This window comes from Homalodisca vitripennis, chromosome 2 (assembly GCF_021130785.1).
Source record: "Homalodisca vitripennis isolate AUS2020 chromosome 2, UT_GWSS_2.1, whole genome shotgun sequence".
NCBI classification, from domain to species: domain Eukaryota; kingdom Metazoa; phylum Arthropoda; class Insecta; order Hemiptera; family Cicadellidae; genus Homalodisca; species Homalodisca vitripennis.
The window spans coordinates 29,602,499-29,630,110 of NC_060208.1; the positions used below are offsets into that span (position 1 = coordinate 29,602,499).

The window sequence follows — 27,612 nt, forward strand, 5'->3', positions numbered from 1 at the left end:
TGCAATTTAAATAATTAAATAAAGTTGAGAATTATGTTTACATTTTAAAACTTGACATAAAAAAGTTGGTCGGCTGCTACTTTTGCCGTTTTTTGGTCAGGCAAGTTTAAAAACGGTGGAAAATGTTGTTGAATAGTTGACGTTTTCAGAACATATTTTTCTTTTTTAATTAGCTCTTATGGTTTGGCCAGAAAGTTATTGTTTGTGAGACGTTAGTTTACGAGCGCCGCGACCGCTTGGAGCTCAACGCTCCGTGCCGGGCCATCTGTTTCCTCGTATCGTAATTATAGCATATTATAAAAAGTGAGTAGAACACGCTTTATTTGTACTTGTTTACAGTAATTACTTCAAATAAAATCACATAAGTTGAATTAAGGAAGGAATTCAATCTGAGTCAATACTCTAAACAATTATAACTAAGAGTTTATTTGCTATTTATTTTTTGCATATATACTATAATATGAGCAAAGTTTGTATATGCGGGTAAATTATTAGATGAGTGAAACATGACTTTAAACCTTATAATCCTTCAGCTCAAAATATCCCAAAATACAATATCTAAAGTTTATGTTTACATATTGTAACAAAGTGTATAAAGGTTTAATAAAATATTTTGTTAAGTCTGTAAACATTTATTATACAATTAGTAAGGCAAAGATTTATAGATTAATTATAATAAAGTATAGAAAATTACTTAAATGTACAATAAAATATAGTTTCAACTTTACAACTCAGTTAATTAATTGTAACTAATCTGTAATACACAGTTGAGAAGAGGAGGAAGTTTTAAGTCATATATTATAAATGTTAGTTTATTGACCTTCGTTTTATTGACGTTTTATCAAACAGTCCGAATTCTGAGAAATTGATCCTAAGAAGGAACAATCTTCTGGTTGAAAGTTTAATTTTTTCCTTTTTATGGAAGCATCCAAAAGCAACACATGACATAGGCATTGTGTGTTTGTGAAGACAACATCATCCACAACATAAACAAGTTAAACAAGAGTAAACAACAAGATGTTTAGCAACACGCTGGAAGCACACGCGTCAGTAAGCAGAGTGTATAGCAGGTCACTACAGTAAGCTCGACAAGGGCGAAGTGAAGAGCGGGGGTGCAAGGCGACGCTCCTCAGTAGGGTGACTCACGCCCGCGCCGCCATATTGTTGAGTATTAGCCGCTCTGCAGTGGCTTCACCTGCGAGCACCTGATGTCCTATCTATTGGTCTTATTGTAATCTATGGTTAAATAGTATGTATTGACAGAATATGCAACAGATATGCTCCTGATAAAAACAAAAATAAGTCCTAAAAGTGTCAACTAAATTTTGTTTCTCTTTACGATCTATTACATTCACTTGACGTGATCATTTTCAAAACAGATATACTGAGTCAGTTTTTACTTTTCTACGGTATCTTGTTTTTATATGACAGAAGATTTTTCATAAGTGTATTCCCAATAATGGGTGCATTTTCTAGTGTTCACCGATCTATATTTTTCTCTGAAAGATTCGTAGATTTTGTAAAGAACATTAAATATTTCTAATATTTATGGAATGGCCTACAAGTCTCCCTTCTTCATGACAACTATGTGGGGATGTTCTGAGACTCTGTGGAACACTGATGTATCTAAGTTGTGTTACTTCATACTTGTTCTTCTAATTTTCTCCTGGGCAACAGGAATACCCATCAATATTTATTTCTGACTCAAATTACTATTGTCTCTTCTGCACCAACTTGTAACCAATTGAGGTAAACTCACTTTGGCTACAATCTGATTTGGGTTCTTCTTAAGCTTCTACTATGATTGTCTCAATTAGCAACTAATTGCTCAATCTTTTTGGTTGAAACTTTTGCAAACCAATAAAAATTGTATACTTCTCATGTATGATTGCAATTTTTCAAAAGATTTTCAATAATTGGCGGATTTTAGATCCAATAATGGGGGGAACCATCTAATCATGGTAACATGTGATGTCAAAACAGTAGATGATTCACTGTACATATGGCTAGAAAATATGTACAGAGTAAATAATAGTGAACGTGTCATTTTTCAGACATACTGTTTATTCTTGTTTAAAATCTATTCTATTCTTCTAAAATATGATTTTTTGTCCATAATAACAATACTATTGTTTTTGTCAGCTTTTAAATCATATTAATGCTTGTAACAGTATGGAAATATGTGTTATTGTCTAAAGGTTTAATACCACTTTTTACATCTAATACCACATTTTCATTGTTATTTTTAGCTTTTAGATTAAAATTAAACCTTTGTCATAACATTTATTTTTTGGAGGTGTCTAATGGCAAGTGCCATTTTAAATCCTTTTATTTTCACCATATGTTATTTGAAAATTGTTTTAAATACATCAATACTAATCAATGAATGAGTCTGTTGTTAAATTATTGAGGCCTCAATAAATAATGCAATTTATAGTTAAAAATATATGATTATAATTAGTTACATTGAAAGGAAAAGGAAGATTGAGATGTTCTATGAATTCTTAGTAGAAAGCCGACTTCAAAATTGTATAAAATTATAGGCAAAAAATGTTCTCTTAACAAATCTACAACTTATAACTTAGAGCACAGACAACACATAGGTAAACTGATCAACCCATACTACTACTAAGTTCTATGTCCCCCAAACAATAAGATACAGTTAAGATTATTGTAAAATTCACATTTTGCCGGTATTTCAAACACGTTGGTGTGAACTTCTTGCAAATGAATCTACTTGTATTACCATCTATGCTTATAAACCACCAGCAAAATATTGTTTGTGTGGTGAAACACTGGTTTCAATATAATACACAGTGTTAAAAAGACATGCTGTACAATTGTTTAGTGCTCGGGATGTGTATTCTATGCAGTGATAACCCCTGTGAACTGGACCCCAAGCAGTGTTTGGGTATGTTTGAATTCTTTTCTTTTCCTTCTTTTTACTTTATTTTTCTATCAATTAATACCTCCCCCACCTGACGAAGAGGATATATTCAAACCCTCGAAATGTTGTGTTATACCTTTTTGTAACATGTAACAATGGCAAATGTCCGAAATTCTATTACCCTTTCAAACCTTCCATTGTCAAAAAACAAACTTTAAACAAAGAACCAATACATTATTGTTACATTTTAACTACATAAATAGATTTAAATTGACTATTATTGTAAGTTCAAAATCACAACTCACTGTTTACAATATATTGTCAAATGAGCTAAGGATGTGAGTTTTGCACTCAGGCCTTTTAATCTATAAGGGCATTGTGTCTGAATTAACATTTTTAGATAATTTAGACAAGAGTCACCGCCATCTAGATAATTAGTCGGCCGTCTGACATGACGATCATGCACTATGCTGCTATTGACTATTGCTCAACAGACTTGTTTCCATGCCACTTGATATAAAACATAATAAACAATTTTAAAAAAATCACTCTTATATTTAAATTGTACTTACCTTTTCTCTAATGCCACAAGTACAGTTTTCTTTGGTGGAGTGCTTAATATTTTTGTTAATGTTTTAACAAACGCTTCAGTCAAATCGTTATCATAAATTACTGTAAAATAAATTATTTATTAGTTGACAACAGAAATGACAGCCAAATACCAAGTTGCTCTCAGAAGATGTTTTGACTATCATCGCAAAAGAAAAATATAAGACAGCGTAGACTGATACCAATACTGATTACCCTGATACAAATAATTTTTAAGAGAAGTATTGTTTATTTTGAAGAAATCTATATTGAGAAATGGTCACTAATAAACTATAAAATATGGATTAACTCAAATACGCAACCATCTCAAACATTATAGCATAAATAAACTTACAACTGAACTTCTTTCTGAGGCATTAACAAGAACTTTTGGGTGTCATTTCAAAACTGTTGCACACATTAAAATTACAATTAATACAAATACAGCATACAACAAGTATACGCTTATCTTCCAACCTGAGTAACACAATTAATACTCAAAAAGCTTAACAGATTTAAAGAAGAATTGTTTAAAAAACTCTAAAGGCATAATAAATAAAAGCATAAAATTAACAAGGTATTTTGAGAATCTTTAACTGGAGATAATTTCTGCCTATTTTTTGTTACTTTTAATCTCTACTAAAAATATATGTATTTTAATGTAGTAGCATTAGCAAAACAAGTGTTCTATCAATGAATTTTGATCAATATTTTAACTCTAAACATACTGAACTAATTAATTTGTACTAATTGGTGAAATTATATACAAAGCATAATTCACCTGTTAGAAAGAAAATAGCTGTAACTACATATTTACAACATTTCCAGTATCTAATGCACTAAAAGCTATTACTAAAATGAACAAATTACATCAGACCCACACCAAAGTCTGAATCTAAATATAAATAAAAACAAGAGTGTAAAATGTATAGTGTCAGTATTTAATAAGTTCTCTAATTTATATGAAGATTTGTTCAAAATTAAAGATTTTTTATGTTTTTAAAATGTAATAAAGCATGTTACAACACATAAAAGAATGTTTTTCAAGCCTGTTATGGTTATGATTGTATCCTAATGAATGTAACTTTGATGGCATGTAAGTGTTAATGATGCAGTGTGTTTCATAAGTCATTGGTAAAAGTTTGTTTTCATGAACATTTTTTATTCCATTAAAATATTATGACTGACTTGAACAAACATTAATCTTTTAACCTCCTGAGAGTTTAAAACTTTCACTACCAACATGTAAAAAACTATCACCACAGTTCAGCACCAAATATAGTTGACGCACCAAACTATCCCCATTGAACGTCACTGTAGGTGATACCAACACAATGTTGTTTTATTGTCTTTTACAACCATTAAAACAACCCCCCTATATTGTAGTATATGTTATCAATTTAGATATTACTTGCCGGTCTACATAAATGTTTCAAAATTACGCTGGCCATGTGGTCCCGGAGTGGAATAATTTTTACTGGTATTTTGGCATCCTTACAAAAATCTACAGCATAGAGGATTCAACAGGGTGTCCAGATAGGCTGTTGGTGTCTGTTGTGTGTTGTAATGGATCAATCGTGGTCGAAAAAGAAAATCATTTTATTTAATTGATCAAAAACACCACTATATGGGTATTCAGTAAAAGTGTTCCAATAATTTGGGCTTTTTGTTCTACATGTAAAAATGAGCAAAAAAGTTCATATGAAGGTATGTCTTAAAACCTTTATTTCTCCGTCTGTCTCTCTATGATTTTTTATTTAAAAAATTATCTTTTGAACCAGTTAAGATAAAAGTTATGAATTGCATTAACCTTTGGTAGAACTTTTTGAAAATATAACAATTATTATCAAAATCGTTTTATACCCGATTCAAAATGGTGGATGTTTAAATTATTCCATCAAAATAACTCAAAACTGACTAACGCCCGCCATTACGAAACGGGTTCTTTGCTCATTTTTGTGTGTACAACAAAATTCCAAAGTATTGGAACACTTTTACTGAACACCCTATATAAAAATGTTTTCCATCTTAACTATAGTTAACATGGTTCTATGAGAAAAGTAATATGCTTATATTCATTGTGATGTACGCTATAGACCTACGTCACTATGATTGATGTAAGTTAAAGTATAATTGATGAGTAAAAATTATGTTTTTCTTTACTGATTTATATATATATATATATATATATATATATATATATATATATATATATATATATATATATTGATTTAATGGTTGTAAACCCTAATTGATTAAAAAAAAATGTTTTTAAACTTGGTCTGTGCGGAATCCTATCTCACCATGCTTGATGTCTGGTGGAAGACAAGTCTAACGGGACCAATTGGTGAGAAACAGTCTCGCATTAACTAAAGTTGACGCTCGTTATTAAACGTGTTAATATACCACTCATTAGCTTTCTTTACACTTGTTATACTGAATTTTTAACCCACTCTACAATAACAACAATAACAGTATGAGATATTTTGTTAGATCTCATACCGCTTGATTTTGAGATTTTTGCCACTTGATTATTCTTGTTTCTTCAATTTCTGTAATACACAATAATATTATTATATCTACATGATATGGGTACCATTGAAAACATCACGTTTTGTTTCAATTTTTACAAAATGATTTTCTTTTTTGTTGTCAATGATACTGTTACGTCAACTGTCACAGACAACAGATGAAATATTGCCATTACAGTATTGAGTCTTGTCATTTTCGGTAAAGCTGGTAGTATTTTATCTATTTTTATTTGTCTTTGCACATTGTTGAGGTAATTTTAACACGTTTACAACGAAGTGTACCCCATCGGGTACACGTGATCTTTCATTTGTAAAGTGCGTTGTGCGCCCGATGGGGGTACACATTGTTATGAATTTCATTATTGCGTTTTTACTGTTTGCATGTCTTGGTGGTTAGTTAAATTTGATCCCGTGCTTAAATAAATACCTCAGGTTATCGTGCACCCAGTCAGGCAAATGATTACTTAATTTTTATGGTAAATTAACATTTTTAGGTACTCCTTGGGGCACACAGAGAAAAATTGAAAAAAATCGATGAAATAGTTGTTTTTGTGCAAAATTGCGAAGCCTACATACATTTCTCATTATACTTAGATGCTTTAAGTAAAAAAAAAACTGGCTTTTCTATGGCCTTAGGCTATTTATTTATTTATTTATTTTCAATTTTACATGACAGCTACAGGACATGATATAGCACAAACAAAGTACAAAACCTTCAATTATTCCCAAAACAGCTATCTTAACTAAAATTAATGTACTCTTAATATGAACTTTAACATAACAAACTAAACTAAACTAAACTGCTGGCAGTTACACAAATTAATATTAAAATTTCTTTACACAACATAAATAAATGAACTCTATAAAATTTAAAAAAATAACAACTTGCTTCATTGTACACATACACTTCTACAATGAACAATAAATTAAATCAAAATAAAAGGTTGCTGCATATCTTTAAAATATTTTCCAAATTATCATTAAAAATATCTATGTTTGATTGGTTTAAATTAAGAAACCGTAGAGTCTTGTACAAAGGAAAGTTATAATGAGAAACTGTTCTACATGTAGGTAAAGCAAATAAATTAAATTCTCTAAATATATGATGTGGTACATGCAAACCTATGTGACTTAACAAATACGAACTATCAACTGAATTATTAAGTAACTTACATAAAAAACTTATTGAGGCTAGTTCCCTTCTTATGGACAATTTTTTAATCTCAAACATTTCCCTTAAATTAGAAGTGGGCATGTCGTAAGGACATACATAATTATGTTGTTTGTAAAATAAAAATTTAAGAAATTTGTTAATGATGAGATTATTAAATCTACACTATTAAATATTGAGATTGAAATGCAGAACTTAGTTGGTTTATGTCTTATTAAAAATAAATCAAACAAATGACAATTGAAAAAAAATGTTTTCAATAGTAAAATTATAACTGGAATGACATTTATCATGGTGTACCAAATGTCAAGGTGTTGTATCCATGGATTCATATTTTTCATAATTTTCTTTCGTAAATTTTTTTATAAGAATTACTAAATATACAACACTAAAAACTAAACATACAATTTACCACGCTTACTTCTCCTTACACATGAATAAAATTATAACGATTCCAGTATTTATTATTTATGATTAGGGAAAATATTGTATATAGTCTTTAATATGATTATTGTCCAAATTGTAGTCATCTGATTGTAAGATTATAAAACAGTTTATTTGTCATAACAATTGTTATTTATTTCGAGTCTATATTTGATCTAGTATTTTAAGTCTGTTAATAAATCACCTGTCATAAAATTGTATTATGAAGCTTTAGTTTTTTTTCAAACTGTAATACCATACACACATACTAAGTACAGTAATATCTATAATTTTTAGAATGTAAATATAATTTTAAATCAAAAGTAGTACATATGCAAAAATGTGTAAATAAACAGCTTTTTAAATATTAATTACTAATGTGTTATGTACAACATTGTTGCCCATTTCACTAACCATTACTAAATATCAATTTTAAATTTTTTTTGCTTCTTGACGTTTTTGTTTGTAATGTAATTCTATACCGTAACAACAAACAGGTTTAATAGAAACTAAATAAAATTTTGTAGTTAATTACTGCCTTAGATTTTTTTCAAACTGGTATGTTTAAAAATCATGACTCCCCTTTCTATAAATTGACTTCGCAAATTTACGGAACATTAAAAATTTATTAGAGCAAAGCGGACTGAAATGACTTACACACGAGGAAAGTGATTGTGAACGTTATCTTAAAGTTATTATCCTAAGGAACAAAGTTTTTTTATTAGCCAAGTAAAGAAATAACTATATGAGATTAAACTCTGGTTACACGTGGATTGTACTATGCTTGGGAATTCAGACCAATCACATTTACAATTTTGAATTGAGGGACAAATTATTTACAGTTAAAAACGGAAAACATAATTTTCATCCTATTTGAACACCTTTCATGAAGGTTAGTCAGATGAGTTAATTATCTACTGTTTCCCTTTCAGTTTCTCTTCTTCCATGTCATCTAATAATAAGAGGCGCATCCAAAGAGTAAGTACCATTTCATCATAACGCCATCGCAGCACTACCGTCACCACCGTGTATGAACACTTGTTTCTTTAGTTCATTACCTCCGTACTGAAGTCATTACATTATGGTTGACTGTTTTGTGTTTAATATGGCTGTTTAAATTGTTTAAAAAAATTACTATAACACCAACGACTATGAGATTCAGTTTATTATTCGATTTTTGAATACGAGGAATGTTAAGGCAGCTGAAATCCACCATCAGATTTGAGAAATGTACGGTGATAGTGCAATGAGAGATGGGATGTTACTAAATGGGTTACACAGTTTAATGAAGGATGTAACAATGTCCATGAAAAACCACAAAGAGATCTCCTGTTGTGAATGGTTAGGAGATTAAATGAGGAAATTAAAGAAGACAGATTCACAGTGATAATGTTCACAGGAGGCCTCCTGTTGCGAATGGTGATACAGTTAGGAGATTGAATGAGGAAATTAAAGAAGACAGATTCACAGTGATAATGTTCACAGGAGGCCTGCTGTTGCGAATGGTGATTTGGTTAGGAGATTAAATGAGGAAATCAAAGAAGACAGATTCATAATGAGAATGCTTCAGTTGAATTGAGAAATGAATGTTTCACAAGTTTCGAGATTGTAACTGAGCACTTAGGTTATCACAAGTTAGTTCCTGCTGGATTCCAATAATAATTCTCACAGACTTATCAAAAATGCTAAAAGTCAAATTGAATAGTTCAGTTGAGAGAATACACTCACCTGTCATTCAGTCCAGACCTGACATCCTCAGACTACAACTTGTCCTGCACATGGAATGTGAGCTTGTCAGTAAGCTCTTCAAACATGATGCAACACAAAACTGAGTACAGACATAGCTGTCTTCACTACTGTAACATTTTACTGTGTAAGGTTTAGATAAACTGGTTATCCGCATGAACAATGTTAGAAACTATATTTAAAAGTGGTTTAAGATATAATATTAATTGTAAAAATAAAATAATTAAAAAACTGTTTTTGTATATTACTTTGGTACTTACTTTTTGAACTCATCTTGTATTTTCCTAATAAAGTTAGATTGTTAATGTAAATTTGTAACCTATTATCAAAATAAAATATCAATAATTACAAATTTAATCATATTAGAACCAAAAAAGTTTACAAGAATCTGAAGTGTAGTAGGGAAGTGTCACTAATTGGTTACAATTTGGTAAAAGTCACAGAAAGCAGCTTAAAACAAAGACTATTTAGAAACAATTAGGAGAAGCAAGCATAGAACCAGCTGTTGGAAAATATATTCAATGCATCATTTTTATGATAAAAGTCCGATCTAGCAACCTCTTGGTATCAGCTGTCTCATCACATAGAATAACTGATTTCTAGCGGTGAAAGTTATACTTATACAATGTGGCAGTTTCGGTTTTAAATCTGGTGGCTTTCTACAGTAAGGCCAAAATATTTCAAGAATTTAATTCTCTAAGCAATGTTTCAATATTATGTGACTTTGATGGTGTAGTAGGTTATGCAGCTTCCGGACTCCACATGTAAAGAAAGAAAGAAAGAAACACTTCTTTATTGAGGCGAAATTAGGACCACATGGTCCTTTCTTACATTTAACCTCTTAAAAAATTAATCTTAATAATGTAAATTAAGGCTAATTAACTATAGCTTACACTTACAGTATTCCATTCACTCTTCCATTCACACAGTCACGATTCAAAGAGTAGCCCCGCCGCCCGCCACGATCATCCGGTTCAGGTATTTTCGTCTCAGCTCCGCCACAAACCGTTTTCGGCTCTCAATTTGTTTGACAGGATCTGGCAAGGAGTTCCATAATCTACATGCGGTAACGGTGAAGGATCGGTTATAGGTTTTGGTTCTGTGTATTGGAATTCTGAGACTTAGTGCACCAGACCGAGTTTCTCTTGCGCCACTCCCCGCCAAAAACTGAAAGTTTTCAGATAAATATTTTGGTGAATCCGTATTAATAATAGAGTGCAACAATGACAAAATTCTAATCGATCTTGAATCAGCTAATTTTAGAATTGATGATTGAATAAAATATGGTGTAACATGATCCCTACGACGTAAATCAAACAGAAAGCGAATGCAGTAATTTTGTGCTCTTTGCAGTTTAGTGCTAAGGGCTACAGTCATGTCATTGATTACAGAGTTGCAGTAGTTAAAGTAAGGAAACACAAGTGACTTGATCAACAGAAGTTTAATGTGAAATGGTAGAAGTCCTTGCATTCGTTTCAGTGTGTGCACAGCAGCGAACACCCTGTTACAGGTGTACACCACTGCATCGGTCCATCCAAGTGTCTTGCTTATGATTAGTCCTAAACTTTTTACCCTTTCAACGTATGGTAAAAGTTTTCCGTCTACAGTTATTGTCGGTGTATTTTGTAGGTCAATGGAGTTGGCAAGTCGTTGATGACAGACAATCATGGGTTGGGTTTTATCCGGGTTAAGTTTAAGTCCATTTTTTAAAGACCATTGAACAAGTCGTTGTATGTCTTCATTCATCCACTTCACAGTCTGGTTTATGTCGATAATGTTAAAGTGTGAGTAGATTTGTAAGTCATCAGCATAACAGTGAAATTTGCAATGTCGCAATACAGTGTTAATGTCATTTATGTACAAAATAAAAAGTAGTGGGCCAAGTATTGATCCTTGCGGAACTCCGCAGGTCACAGTTCTGAAATCAGACATTGAGTTGTCATTGCACACACACTGCTTTCTGTCCCTCAGATATGATTTTATCCATGCTAAAGCATTTTCAGAGAAACCTAAATTTTTAAGCTTTTTAAATAGAATATTATGAATGATTGTATTGAAGGCCTTGCTGAAATCGAATAGAACTAGTAAGGTATAAAGACCTCGATCCATGGCTAATCGAATGTCATCAGTTATTTTCAGAAGTGCAGTTTCTGTACTATGGTTTTGGCGAAAGCCAGACTGAAAAACATTAATAATATTATTTTTAGACAAGAAATCTGATATTTGGGAATGAACTATTCGCTCAAGGCCTTTCGAGAGAGCTGGTAAGATACTAATTGGTCGGTAGTCTTGGGGACATGTACATACATATCTGATCACAAGAGCATTGCTCACGGAAAATTTTAGTCAAGCCAAAAAAATTGGAGGACATTGAAAGATAGAAAGTTAGATAAAACTATGAACATGACACCCAATACAAGAATTAATTTAAAAATTGTAAAACTAAAAATAAAACATGTTTAAATTGAATAACCTAGCGCATTGTGTATCAGATTAACAAGAAACTGGCGGCTTATAGATGATATAATGCATCCATTATACCCTAGATTGTACATCGATGGATGTGTCTCAACCAGTCTCTGTGTGAGTGAGTGAGTCAGTCTAGCATCACTATACAGTTGTCTCGACTCCACAGTCATTTGAATTTGCCTACTGTACTTGACATCGCAGACCAGGTGTCGGTTTTCATTGTAAATGTGTGTTTTCATTTAAATTTTGTTAGATATAAAATATGATTTAATCCATGAAAAGTAGATTTTGTAAATTATGTACGTAAATACTGAAACGTTTCTCAAAATATATATTAAAAATTATGCATAATTACTCTTATATTAACAAATTAAGTTTGTTGTAATTAATTTTCTTTGTATTTACACTTTTAACTGGGTCTAAACTTAACTAATAGGCTATCTCCTTGGTAGATGCATTTCATCTCTATAGCACTATGTAGTCTTTATCTCGCAGAATAAAGTACAGGTAAGAACTCACCTAGCTCCTGAACAATGATACTGATAATAGATAAGAGCACCACTTAAAACAAAACTGGGAAGGGAAGATGAAGTATTGGGAAAACTATTTCAAATTCTGTTTTCTTTGTTAAAGTAAAATACTGTTTAAATTTCTTTTATTTAGAATTTAACATTTTTGTTTTTTCAAAAATTATTTTAGAACGCAATTAATTATAACATGAAACAATTTCCAAATAATCTATATATTGTCAAAAAAGGTTCATTTATATTATCCTAAAAATTATGGAATTTAACTGTTATCATTATGAATCCTAAACTAAAATATGAAGAAGTTATTTTAAAGTTTTCTAAAATATGAAGTTTATTTCAATGCAGTTTATTATCAGTTATAATCACTTAACTTATTTTAATTATTATGAAAAAAAAACAGCTTTCATATCTTCCAGTTTTAGTATTCTAGTATTTAAGTTTAAGGTAACATTGTGTTACCTTAATGTTTTTCTTTTTTAAGATACCAATCAATTTTATTTAAATATTTTTTAATTTGATAGGCCTGGCTATATACAGTAGGCACTGACTATTGCAGAGTGGATATACTGTTGTACCAGGAAAATTTACCACTCAAAAATGGTGATCAAACATACATCCCTGATGGACTGATGGATTGTTGTACTACAAAAAGTCGGTCACTATCTTCTGTCAGCCTTACTGGGTCAACACTAGCACAATCTTCATTCTTTATCTTTATACTATAAAAACAAAATATATAATATATGTACACAAGACCAAATCTCACGTAACAGGCTTCGGCTTGGTGCATGCAAAATTTCAACTCTAGCTAATATCATTGTGATAGTTAGATTACATGAGTATTACTATGTCATATGATCATACCCAGTTTGTTTACAAATGTCTAATTTAAAAATATTTCTCAAACGCTTGCCTCAGCTATGAATTTGAAATTTGGCAAATTCATTATGAACTAAATACTCAATGTTTTTATGTAGTTTTACTAGTGGTAACTTCTCATAAGCTAATCTGTACATCAACTCAATAAAAATCTGTTATTTTTTATTAATGTCATTTTATTTTTATTTTTTTACGTTAAGTAATGGTACAAAATACAGTCGATATATGTAAAGAGAAATGCTCACTAATCATGCAACAAAAAGAGATGATCAATTTATGTAAAAATTACTTGAGTTATAATTTTTCTCTGCACTTATGCAAATTTGTGAATAAAAGCTTGGAATTCTATGAATAACCATATGATTTTAGCTCGTACTCTCAGTATTAACCAGCGATTTTCAGTGACACTAAAAATTTTAACATCATATAGTATACATGTTAAGATTTAATATGTCCACTACCACAGTAGTAGACTAAATCAACTGAGCCACTGCACCGCTAGGTATCAGTGTTCAACTGTTACAGCCTTTGCTTTTATAAAATGTTTCAAAGGAATTCAGTAATAATTCATTACGAGCTTTTGTTGATCCCCCTCCAATATGATTTTAACTTTTTTATATTTTAACTTCTTTGTAAAAATAAAAAAGTAAAACAATTACATAATGATTCTACACCACACGCTTTTGAGGGGAAGTTTAGAAAATACATAAAATACTTTTTATACAATAAAGAATATAAAGGTATTGTGTATTTTCCTCTGTTAAATTTTTATAAATTGAATTCAAAGTGCTGAGATACAAGTCATTTATTATTATTTATTACAATTACAATAATTTATTTATTATAATTACAAAATATTGATACTTATTTCTTTCAATACTTGTTCAAGAACTTTTCTATTTAAAACAATATTTTTAATATAATTTGTAAATCTTTTCCATAATTTCCAATTTGTATAACTTTTTATATTTTTTTACAAAAAACGTAAGAAACTGGCTGATAAGTTGAAAATAAGGTGTACTTATCTTTGGAAAATACTTGTAATTCTGCTATCACTATTTTTTACAGTTCAAGAGCCTGCCATTATCATATCAATCATAAATACATCTCTTCGATAAACAATGATAACTCACTAGTTGTTGAATTTGTTAAAATTTACACCACAGCAAACACTTCCTTCATGTTTATCAGCTTCACAAAAATTTACAACTCTCATAGGAACTGAAATGCTATAAAAAGGTGCCTATTCTTCCAATTTTATGATTTTCTACATTTTGTGTTTAGGAGCTAAAATGCCACTGTCTAGAAAACAATTTTTCTCTTTACATATACCATTATTAACACCCTATTTTAATATTATATTGCATGCTATTTAATATAATTTTGCAAAGATTTAACTACTTTGAACGATTATTATTCTCAAATATGAATTACACATTTCAATAATTTAAATCATACTGTAGTTGAATTTAACATTGTAATCATTTCACGTAATGTCAAAATTTATTCTATGTTTATTATTATTATCTCTAAAATTTCTGACTTCCTAATATTTATATTATTTATTGCATTTTGCGTTTTTGCATTAGTATGTATGTTTTTATTTATTATTATTTCTCAATTTTGTGTCATAGTGTAAACATGTATTAATTTAAATTGTGAAAGTAAAGGATTCAGAAAGATACATGTGAAGTAAAGATGAGTAGTAACGATCTTTGATATGTCTTGTACACTAGTTATCATTAGCAGTTTTTATTAACATAAATTCTGAATTTACTTTTTCTTAATTCATCTATTATTTTCAGTGGAATAAATATTTTCTTATTGTTAATTTGAATAAGTTTTACTACAATTTATCAACTCACAGTTTAAAAAAATTGAGTTGTTAAAATAGAAAATATGTGAATTAGTGATACTCCCCGCCAAGAGTACATCACAGGTAGAGATCTAAATTAGTTAATCTACAAATAAGTTATGTAAGAAATTACAAAAAGTATAGAACTCTTACAGGGGGAATAACCAAAATATTTCTAAGCAAAGCTGCAATTTGAGAATTTGGCCAGATGAGAGAACAGGGATTGGAGAAATCAGATGCTGCACTAAGCAGAAGATGAAATGGAGCTAAACTCGATTTTCACATAGAACAGAGATATTAAATATGGATTTGAAAGATTAAAATAAATGTATCAAATCATATCATGGTATTGTTGTTAGGAATGTGTCCCAATGGGGAGTTACAGCACATTTTAAAAAACAAGGAAAGTACAGTTAATGTTTTCAACTCTTCTGTACATTAATTTGTGTTTCCATCTGCATCCTTCTGTTTTAAGGAGACAAAATTAATTCAAAGTTAAAGTTGGAGCCAATGACTTCTGAAACTGACTGACTGTGTGTGAGTGGTGTGGCCAAAGCCCGATGCTACGACAGCAGTACCTTACCGTCAGCAGCCAGCACAAGGTCCGTTTGGCCCACAACTGCCGTCAACTCCTCGCTCCAGTCCTCCTGGAAGAAGTCCAGTGCCATCACGCTCACCGGTGCCCGCACCAGCTCAGCATTCAGCTCGATATTTGCTGTGATCAAGTTCAGGATTCCTCCCAGATCTACATCTGCAGCAGACAAAAATGTGAAGAGTTCACATCCTCTAGGTTCACTTTCCAGTGGCTACCTACTCATATCTAGTCACTGTGTCATCTTCAAATCTATGATTTATTTAATCATCAAATTTTACCCCAACAAATATGATATCAATATGTTCCCAATTAACTACATTACCCCAAATAGGTACTGAAGTTTCCGTTAAATTTCATTACTTGCATCTTACAATGTTTCATACTTTAGCAGTTCAACAAAATTTTAAACTTGTTTACATTGATTTACCAATTTACATTTAGATAATAGAACATAAATTTAGAATTACTATGATGTAACATTTAATATGTTTAAACGTAAATCAATATTTTATATTCACCTCTCAAAAAATTATTGAATTTTTTATTCATTCACATTTTTTATATCTGTTGGTATAATATGTATATCCTATATATGTATATATATTTTCACAGTTTCTTATTAGGTGATAAATCTTTTGGCTAGTTTGGTTGAAAAGAAAATGTTGACATACATTCAAGAAACTTAATAGCTGTGGTTCCAGTTCATTTATCAAATTTAGCATATTTTGGAAAAAAAGGTAAATAGTAACTGTAACTTTGCATAAAGCCAAAATGGGTGTGCCTATATGGCCAAATGGATGGTTAAATTAGTAAATATTATCAAGTATTCAATAATATTGTAATATTGGCTTAATGCAAATCATTCATTTTCTATGAATAGCCTTGTAGAGTTATCATGTAACAAATAATCAAGAACATAGTTAAAACTTTTAAGTGAATGGCTAGTTTTAGTTTTCAAATCCTAATACAAACACAAGAATTCATTAAGTCTTTTACAACAAATATATATATTAAACTGTATAAATGGCAATAGCCTTATTTAATTTCAATAAACATTGAATCACAAAAAGTACTTTTTGTGATTTAACCCTTTGAGTGCCACGGGTACTTTCCAAAGGCATATGCATAAAGTGCCACGCTGTTTTTCGCATATTTGTAAGCTTTTTTTCCCAAAAGCTGTTGTAAAATAACTACCAAACAGATTTCCATCATTTTGTTGTTGTTTTTTTCTTATTAAATGCAAAATATGATACATATCGTTACAAATAAAATTTGATTTATAAAAATATAAAAATTTCAGTATTTATAAAAAAAGTTTTTTACTTTTGTATAAAAAGTTAAGTTTCAACCTAATTTGTGTGTATACGGTATTTTTAAGATTTGTTTTCTTTATACCATGATAAAGGCCATATGATTATAAATAAAACCCATGTGTAATATCTTATTCTAGAATTTTAAAAACATGGCATTATATGTATTAACAAAATGCTGCCTGGTACCGACATTTTATAAACTGTACTTCATTTGTCAGAGTTTAGAAATTACTTAGTAATGATATAGTTTTCCTAATAAATCTAATAAAACATTAATACAACACAAATAATTATGATTAGTAAATTTATAAACAAATACTTGCTAACATATTTACATAAAAGTTTACATTTACTAAATAATAACCCTAATAATATTTACACTGAAAATTCACGTTTTTCGCTTGAACACAACTCAAATCATACATTACTTTTGTAAAGAAATACAGTAAAATACTGTATAAGTTACTATTTTATTTTGTATTTACTCAAATGCTTGGTTATCGGCACATAAACAACAAGAAAGGCCGTTACGCAACACGGTACTCGTCCGCTACGTCGCGTGACTGTAAGACAGAATCATCGTACAGGTACTTATCACAGCCCACTATTTTTGGACGAGTTTTCCTTATCAGAGATCAAAATAAACTTCATTATACGTTCCTTCTTCCATAATGAATCGAAAAATACTCGATGAGTCATACTTCTTATCTCCAAATCGTATCCAAATAGACACACGAATGACCTGACATTTCCGAATAATGAAACGTTGTTCTTATAGTTTTTGATTTAATTGATTGTCGTAATAACTTGTACATTCCAAAATAGGTTAAATAAAGTCAGGTGTTTTTAACAATGTAATTTATTTTGTTCCCGATAAGGAAAACTCGTCCAAAAATAGTGGCTTCTTGATAAGTACCCAAACAACATAAGTTTCACAGATAAAATAGTTAAGAAACAACATAAAACTCGTATTTATTGATAGTTTGGAAAATATTGAATACAGCCGTCTGATTATTTTGCCAAAATAATCTTGTACTATATAAAATATTATCAAAATACGAAACGTCAAAATTGGCGACGCTGGCACTTTATGCACTTTTCGTACCGTCAAAATTAGCGACGCTGTGGCACTCAAAGGGTTAATGTTTATTGAAATTATATATATATATATATATATATCCCGGATCTCTCACTTGCCGGGTGAATGTGCTACCATTACACCACAGAGCGCTTACTTTTTCCGATTCAATTATTTTGTATTTGGCCGTATCTGTCACATATGCGTTTAAATAAGCAAACTAACATATGATCGGAAGACCAAATACCTGTCAAACGACTTTTATTTACATTAAATAGTATAAATGGCAATAGCCTTATTTTAATTTCAATAAACATTGAATCACAAAAAGTACTTGCTCCGCCGGGAGTCGAACCCGGATCTCTCACTTGCCGGGTGAATGTGCTACCATTACACCACAGAGCGCTTACTTTTTCCGATTCAATTATTTTGTATTTGGCCGTATCTGTCACATATGCGTTTAAATAAGCAAACTAATATAAAATATATATAAATATATATATAATGTCCCAAAACTCTCTATCAATATTTTCAGGTATTATTGCTGGACCAAATACAAACCAAAATATCGTATTAAAACTCCTGAAAACGAAATAATTACCCAAATAGCTGCCATTTCGATTTTTCACTTAAGTATTTAAATTTGAGAACGGCTTGTTTTAATAAGTTTAAATTTGGTATATAGCTTTACAGAAAAAATTTTTTAGAAGCTTTACTTTCATCAAAATGGCAGCTTCCTAAAAATTTTAAGCGACAATATCTAACAAATGGCATATAATAAAAAAAGTCGTAATTATTACACTTTAATAACAAATCCAACAACATCAAGGTTAAGAAAATCAGTTGATAAATATGCACTTTTAAAAAACCAACTACTAAACAATATCCAGTGTGGTTATGTACCATCACTATTTGTGAGCCGCAACAATCAGCTGTTTTAATTTTAGCTGCTCTAATCAGCTGATTATAACACTGCATTGTTAAACTGTGGCCATAATATCCTTACCTATTGCAGGATTTCAGTTTCTTTTGATTAAAAGAAAATAAAAATATTTATATATTTAAATAAATAATAACTGTATACACATAAGAATGAATTTACAAAAGTGTTTATAATATAACAGAATACAAAATAATATTGAATTAAAAGACCAATTTCTACTGATGGATGAACAGTTTCAGTCCAATATTTAACAATCAGTGTTCAATATTCCTACAGCCAGTTTGATTGCGTGTTCAATATTCCTACAGCCAGTTTGATTGCACATTTTGAACCATGTCAGTAGAGTTAGCCTGACTTGTCCAAATTTTATTTTGTACTATGTTTAATTAAAAAAACTTCAGAGATTTATTACCAGCCTTAATGACCTGAGTAAGAAGCCTATTTTCAAACAAATACTTTGACACAGCCTATTAGTAAGTATTATAAATGCTATACCTGTGCAGATGACTCTACGAGCTACAAGACTAGTGACAATGCTGGTGAGACCAACGCCTGAGCCAAGCTCTAGCACTGTCGACTGTGACAAGGCCTGCGCGTTATGTAACACATAGTCGGCAAGCAGCAACGCGCCGCGCCACACCTGAAGTCCCACTAGCCGCAACGGTGTTGCAGTACTGTGTTCTGCACATCAGAGTGTTATATTCAAACATTGGTTGGGAGATTACAACAACCTAGCATATATTTTTTCCATGGTAGGCTAACTATCAACAAACATTTATAGTAGTACCCATTTATTAACCAACTAAATCATCTTTGGGTAGAGATTGTGGTATCTATCATTGTCAGTGTAAGAGAGATATTATGGTATCTATCATTGTCAGTGTAAGAGAGAAATTGGTTCATTCTGCTCCTGAGCAACTGATCAATTTATATAGTGACACCAAGTCTTAAAATCTAGTACATAATCTCTGTTAAAAATGTCTATCTTTATTTCGTCCTGAACTATTTATTTTTTTTAACAAGAACCTTCTTTGTATAAAGATATTTTGCACAATATAAACAACAAAAACAAAATAAAATGTGACCACCAAACTTTAATGAATAAGGACATATTTTGCTGGTAGAAACAACTGCTGATAAACAACCAAATATTTTATTAGAAATGTAACCTCGAAAAGTGTTTGTATAAATATACAATAAAAAACCTTTTCACACTTTTTATATATTTTATTGTACAATGTAGATTTCGAATTCAATGAATTCATCATCAGATACTTGTAGGTTCAGGTACCTATGAGTACCTGATGATGAATTAATTGAATTCTAAATGTACATTGTACAATAAAATATATACTAAGTGTTAAATGGTTTATTATTGTATATCAAATATTTTAAATAGTTCTCAAAAATTGACTAATATCTAAACATAATTCATAACTGATCAAATGCATTTCAACAATATGAGGGTCATTCAGAGAGTAAGTTGCTTTAATAAATAAAAATTTAACATTTACATAATTGTTTTTATATACATTTGAAAGTAAGTACAATTCAAACTATTTTTCAACATTGATACAGTACTATTTACATTTTAAGCTCTTATCATAATATATAGGTACAATAGCTGTGCTCACAACTGGAGCAAGCCCAAATTGTACTGCCATGCATAAAAACATCAGTCTATGTATTATCGCCATCAAGTGGGGAAGGTAAGCAGTGGCAATGCCTAGTCTATGTTTGTAGAACGCATGCAGTTCTTCCCCACCCAGCCCTTGTCACCAGCCTTACTGACCAAGAACGCAGGCACAGCTACATGCCTCCTAGTATACAAGCTTTTCAATCACTACTGAATAAAATTTTCCTGTCTACGCATAAAACTGTACGCGGTGGTTTACACAACGATAAGATGTAATCCCACTCTATTGATTTTTTCCTTTCACACAGATGTAAGAAATCTATGTTCCATTACCAGTTACTATGTGGTTAAGAAATGCATCACCTTCTCCATGGTACCGAAAAAGAAACTTTAGAGCTAGTCCCATTCTCTTTGTTTTGTTCATCAGTTAAGAGTTTGGGCACAAAACTTACCATGTCCAACTTTCTCACTCACAATTTCATATACTAGAGTTTTTGGTATTTGTGAAAAGTGGTTTGAAAGATCTTTGATTTTCCCTAACATGATTGAGTTAGGTTTTGACAAGGTTATCAGTAACACAAGGCCACTTCGCTTTTTATAAAGAACATTTGTTTTTTTCTTCACAAAGCAACCATTTTTAACTGCTGTACAATTCATTATGTATTATTCTTACACAAAATTCAATTCATGTTGAATTTCTCCCAAAATAAATCTAATGTCACTATATACTATACGGTGGCAATTTTGAACACAAGTTCAGAGCATTTAGAATAAAATATAGAATAAACAAATTACACTGCCAGATACATATTAAACGTGGCTATATACATAGGTTCTGAAGGTTTGTGGTCTTCCACGATTAGATAGCAAAAATTTTTAAATTATTTCTAAGCGAGCACCCAAGAATTGAGAAAACCCTCAGTACTAAAGTGTATTTAATGTACTTAAGATTTTTTAATTAATATGAGTGAGTATTATTTAAGTTTTAAATTATTTAAGGTCATCTGGGTAAACATGCCATGACGTGTATACAGAAAATCCAAGCAATTTTCAATCTCCAGATCATCCTAGTAGCAAAAGCCACCAGCTCTTTCAACTATTATGTGTATCTGAATGTTGAATTTAGCTCCAGTTCACCTTTCTCTCAGTACAGTATTTGGAATCTGACATTGCAATACAATAATTGAATTAACCCTCCCACCATAGTAGCTATGTTATGTTTATGGTTGTGTGAGTTTTAATATCGAACTAAGTCAATAGAAGAAAAAAATTAACTTAACTCTCACCTATTTTTATTACTTTTTCATTGTTTTTCTTACGAATAACCACCAAATCGCCATCCTCGTCTGTTTCTACACCATTCACATCTCCATTTACAGCTTCCAATGGGTACGTGAATTTGAAATAAGAAATTATATCTAAAAACAGATCATCACAATTATTATTAAATTAATTATATTAAAGTTATTATTATTAATGTAATTATTATTGAACATAAAAAATTATGTATTACAAATACTAAATATTTGATGAGGTAAGCAGTATTACACATTTAAAAACCAAATACACTTGTTATTTCTGTAGACTTAATAAGTTAGTGTAGTGATGTTATTGATAAAGACCCATGAGTCTGCAAGGTATGTACGAAACCACAAGATAAACCAAGAGAACATTCTAGTGAAAAATGTGTTCAAACACGCAACCATTAGGAGGAGGCAAAGGCCCTCAAAAGTTTGAAAACAAATTATATGTTTTAAAGATGCAGTTACTTTGGGATAAATATAGTCAGATGAAAGGTTTTAGCATTTAAATTTATTGTAAATAATCAATTAAAACAAAAATAAATAAAACGAGTTTGAGTAGAATGTTTCTTAAAACTAGGCAACCAAAATTTATATGTTTTATTTCTGTTAAAAAAACTTACACTGCATTATTTTTGCAAATGTTAACTATATTTTATCAGATTATGTACGATACATGGAGAAACTTATTATCTTACATTTTTTGGTTTGAATGAACTGTATTTGAGAACAACAGGTTCATGGAGGAGGGTTCACATCTAGTCTCCAGATTATAAATGCCAACATTACTGCTTTGGAAGGAAAATAGGAACAGTTATATCTAGTGTCTTGTATTGCCTTAATGTTGCTGGTCTGGCAAAGAGGTATAAAGGGATACATAATTAGCTAGATACCATCTCATCAAATAGCGTGGACCCACTGTTATAAACATATTGATGATTATTTTTTAAACTTTAAAGGGCATACATCACCAAAGGGTTGGATTTTTAGAAGAAACTTTTATTTTATCTCTAGAATACAAGGCATTCTAGAAGTTAGTCTAACCAAATTATTATTTATTAAACAATTTATTATATTTTTGTTTTTATACATTTTAGTTTTTTAATTTACACACTGTCTTCAAAAGCAAATTTGTGAAATCAATGTGGAAACTAATGCTTTACATATAACAACTACTTACTTTCTTCAGAAACACCACGTAAGAGACATCCTTCCAACTCAGAATAGATCTCCGAAGTAACGGTCAACTCTTCAGAAGACATATCATAAGGAACTATGTTTATTACAAAAGCAGTTGTATTAAGAGGAATGTGATCAACTTGGTCATCAGCTTGTAGATCTAATATTTCTGAAACAAATTGAAATACCCTATCTTTTAATGTGAAATTTTAAATCTCAAAATGTATCATGCAAAATGACAACATATAAAGTAAATAAATGTTTTAAAACTATCCTACTGCAACTTTAGTAGGACAACCTGCTCATATCTTAATTGAGCTCTTTAACTACAGTATTAGGTCAATGAATTCCAAAATGATTAATCAAACTAAATCACTACAATTTTCAGAGTGAATTAGCTTCACTTATACATGATCAAATATTCAAAATTTGAAATATATGAATAAAAAGACTGTTCTGTAGCATACAACTCTGTCTGTAGGAACAAGGATTTTCTTGCTAGGAGATAAATGACAGTCAGATATTTTCTAGATATTGAGGAGGCGTTTGAAAACATCTCAAACATCTCCAAGAAAGCTAGAAGGGGAGTGGATCCTGATATGGATATTGGACAATGGATATTGATTTGTTCAATGATGCCTAGGGAGGGTAATATATACCAACTCCTTGGAACGTCAGTTCAAATAAGCAAACCAAGGGTAGCCCATAGCAAGTTTTCTATCACTCCTCTGGTATCTCTTTGTTGCTAGTCTTCTGTACAACATTTCAAGCAGGTGACATAATACCCTTAATTATGTGGACGTTACAATTATACTTGTTCAAATATGATTCCCTAAAACTGCAACAGATGTTCTCAATTACAATCTGTGGAATATTTGACTGGTGTCAAACAGTCTCAGAATCAATCCTGGGAAGAAATAGTTCCATTTAACAACAATAAAATCCCAAACAGCCTCTAGCACATTGCAGTGCATACCCTCCAAAGAAGGAATACATCTACATATATTACTTTAGATCAAAATTTGAAAGAGAATGTGCACCTGAGTAGTATATAGTTAGAAAGCAAAATAATATCTCTCACGATGACCCTTTTATGTTTTGTTTAACATTCCTCTAATCAGCTACTGACTACTTATTAGTTGTCAGGACCCACATTGCACATAGCATCATGGTCTAGTGGCCCTGGAAACCAATACAGACAATGGCATCGATAAACTCACAAATCTGTACAAATTTAACACCAATAGGAGTACAGAGACACTATTATTCAACCTGATATCCTGCAGCATCCTCCTTAAAACAAGCACAGTTAGTAGCATACAGACTGGGCACTGATCACTGGAGAGAAACCCTAGTTCATGTAGAATATTCTTTATTAATTGACAAGAACTCCAAATGCCCTGTATCAAAGACGGAATCAGATATCACGAAGATAGAGCATTTACTTCATAGCTCTTTCTTAGACTGCATCAACCCCAAAGAGAAGAGTAAGATGTCATCCACAGCAAATCAAATAGTGTGATCAAATGATGGCACCCTAATAGGAACCAAGTCAGTTTTAGTCAAATCTTAGGGTGTTGCTTGTCCATGGTGTAAAACTGTATGTAAATAGTAACCTATATTTCTTAAAGTCTGGTAGTAAAAGCTTGGACTAAAAGTATCCAATGACTGAAATTGGTAGAAGTCTCGGTAATGAAAGATTGCATTTGGTTTGCACAGACATTTTCTGGAAGCAACATTACACATGCAACTTTGGAAAAGAAAAGAAAGGTCCATCGATAGCACTAAAGTCTTGATTTCATGAGAAAAACAGTATTTTATTGCAATTTAAGGAAGAGAAAAATGATAACAATGAATGAACTCAGATATTTACATTCAACAAATTTATTTCATTTTATTTATTTATAAACAGAAAACTCAATTTACAATTGAGATGATAAAACAGAACTCTAAATATAAAAAAAGAAAACCAACATAGGTAATGATATAGTAACAATTGATAATAAACAATATAACAACGATAACAGTAATAATCAACAACAGGGATGAGTTAACTGACAGAAAAATAACTACAAACAACCCTATAACAATATAAACATAACTCTATGACAACAAAATATAATACTACTAAGAATATTAGGGAAGAACAGTTGAATATAAAATGGTGTGACCAAAATACAAGCAGCAGTCAATGTATGAACGTTACAGAATACTTTATAAGTCCACAGAGAGTCAGTTTCTGCTGAGATCCTGAAGGGTAGTCTTGAATTTACACTTGATACTGGTGCTGCTGTGATTCCGGAAGCTGAGAATATTGCCCAACTTCAAAAGTCTTGGGATAAGAGCATTTTGCAGGTTTTGTTTGGTGTGACCGATTGATGAAGAGGTCTTGGAATCTTTGTTGAGTGGAATTTTAAACTCTATGAGAGATAATAACTCGGGACAGTTCAACTCGCTGATAAGTATCTTATAAGGAAAGGAAATGTCCGCAATCTCACAACGCTAGTGGACGAGAGGATCTAGGCCGAGCTGGATCTCAATTTCAGAAATAGGCGAGTCCAGGTACTGATAGCCCAACTGCTATCCTATGAGCCGACAGAATCTGCATTGCACTGATTGCAGTCTTTTGGTGTGTGAAAGATAGAAAGGTGACTAGACAGTGGAGTTTCTGGCGGATAAGTAAGCAGTACAACGTACAAAGGTTGCTTATCGAGAAAGGTTTCCTGGAGAGATAGAACAAAAGTCCAAGCATCTATTAGCACTCAATTAGATGCTGCTGACATGCTGGACAGGTGAATTACAAGGTCAAATTAGTAGTCAGTCAGAAGATTACAGCAACATTTGATTTAGCAGTATCACTACCTACATCAATTGCCAACCCAACATTCTTTAAGGGTTTATCACCAATTAAAACAGGGTAGGATAAAATTTGGATCCCTTTTATGGAGTTGGTTTGAAGATGGAGGGTTCCTGAAATTACAACAAATGAATTTCTTCCAGCATTGGAAAGTCTACTGACTCATAACGTGTGAGTGCAAAAAGGTGCTCAATACTGTGACTGTAAATGAGAGACTGTATGAGATGTAAATGTAAAAAATCTATTATGTTATTATGTAGAGTATTGTTTGTGTATTATCAAGGCAAAGACTTCAATCTATTATTTTTCTTCTTTACACAAACAAAAATTTTACTGACATTAAACTAAGGTTAAATATTGATGTCATATAGAAAAGAATGGATGCAGTATAATAAAATGCCACCATGACAGTCGAATCAGCGAACCACATTATCGATTACATAAATACCTAAATTATCAAATACAAAATCATTCTCATTATATGTATTTTCAATTAAAGTTAGATGTATATAGTGTATTATAACAATGCTGTTTAGATTTAATTCAAACAATGTCATTCGTGTCCGATTTTTGAGTAATGGCAATAACTACAATGATGATAAACTTATATTATTTATGCCAAAAGCTGTCAGACATGCTTATCCTTCAAAATAGTAAGAAGTAAGTTTCACACTGCTTTGAACTCATCATTAAATTATTACTTAGATATAAAAACATAGGTGAACTATACCATAATATGAAATACTTTTATCGTAATTCAGTTTGTTATTGTTCAGTAGTTATAATAATCAGAATTATCCATGATTAAATTATCATTTTCGTAATGGCTGTACTGCTTTCATACTGTAACCAAAAGAACTAGTGAATTTTCTACATTTTAACACTGTTAATACTTATTTAAAATTGTGTACCTATGTACAACACACACAGATCTTGGGTTAATCCAGTCTAAGAAATGTAAAGTTATTACTGATAATTACAAAACATTAGGCCTAGCCTACCTGTAAGTTAGGTCTAGTTCTGTTTTAGTTGGTCATATGATCACATTCAATTGAAACTGAGAAATAATGCTCAGTTTTGGCATGTAACCAAAATAATAATGAAAGCTAGTTAAAATTATCTCATTGTTGGCATACTATCAAGTAAGAACAGAAATAGACTATTAGAGAGAACAAGGTAAACATAAATACAGTACTTTCTCTGGCCATAACGGGAAAACCAGTGCTACATTATTACTGGCATGCAACCTAAATTAAATAAGGATCATTGTCCTAGAATAGTTATTATAAGGGTAGACTTTCATACGCAAAACCAGCAATGAGAAGATGTTAATACAAATTCAAAATATAATTTGTAATATTACAATAATTTTAAACAATTCAAAGTACGTGCTTTAACCGGTGATGATAGGAAACCCGGTAAAATGGAATAATTGATTAGATCGTTGTTGCAGATCTTGTGATATATCAAATCTAATATGTTAATACCTAAATGATTAATAATATCAACTAGACTATTTACTTTCAACTACATAGTTGGAACAGTACCAGAATAATATTTTAAATTATTGATATCTTATTAAAACCTATTTTATTTTATTCTACTTATAATTCCAGTTTTGAGAAGTCAGC

The 27,612-nt window shown here is 30.9% G+C and overlaps 1 protein-coding gene across 2 annotated transcripts; it reads right to left on the reverse strand.

The window, feature by feature from the left end:
* Positions 1 to 3,202: 3,202 nt before the first annotated feature.
* Positions 3,203 to 27,612, reverse strand: LOC124353751 (methyltransferase-like protein 22). 2 transcript variants are annotated; one of them, XM_046803740.1, is made up of 6 exons: positions 27,529 to 27,612; positions 23,126 to 23,293; positions 21,931 to 22,062; positions 19,504 to 19,689; positions 15,663 to 15,830; positions 3,203 to 3,559 (listed from the first exon to the last, which is right to left on the reverse strand). In XM_046803740.1, the coding sequence occupies exons 2-6, from the start codon at positions 23,205 to 23,207 to the stop codon at positions 3,456 to 3,458; spliced, it is 672 nt and encodes a 223-aa protein (XP_046659696.1). In that variant the 5' UTR covers positions 23,208 to 23,293; positions 27,529 to 27,612; the 3' UTR covers positions 3,203 to 3,455. The 2 variants fall into 2 exon arrangements, with proteins under 2 accessions (XP_046659696.1, XP_046659695.1); XM_046803739.1 differs by lacking the exon at positions 27,529 to 27,612 and adding an exon at positions 26,983 to 27,349.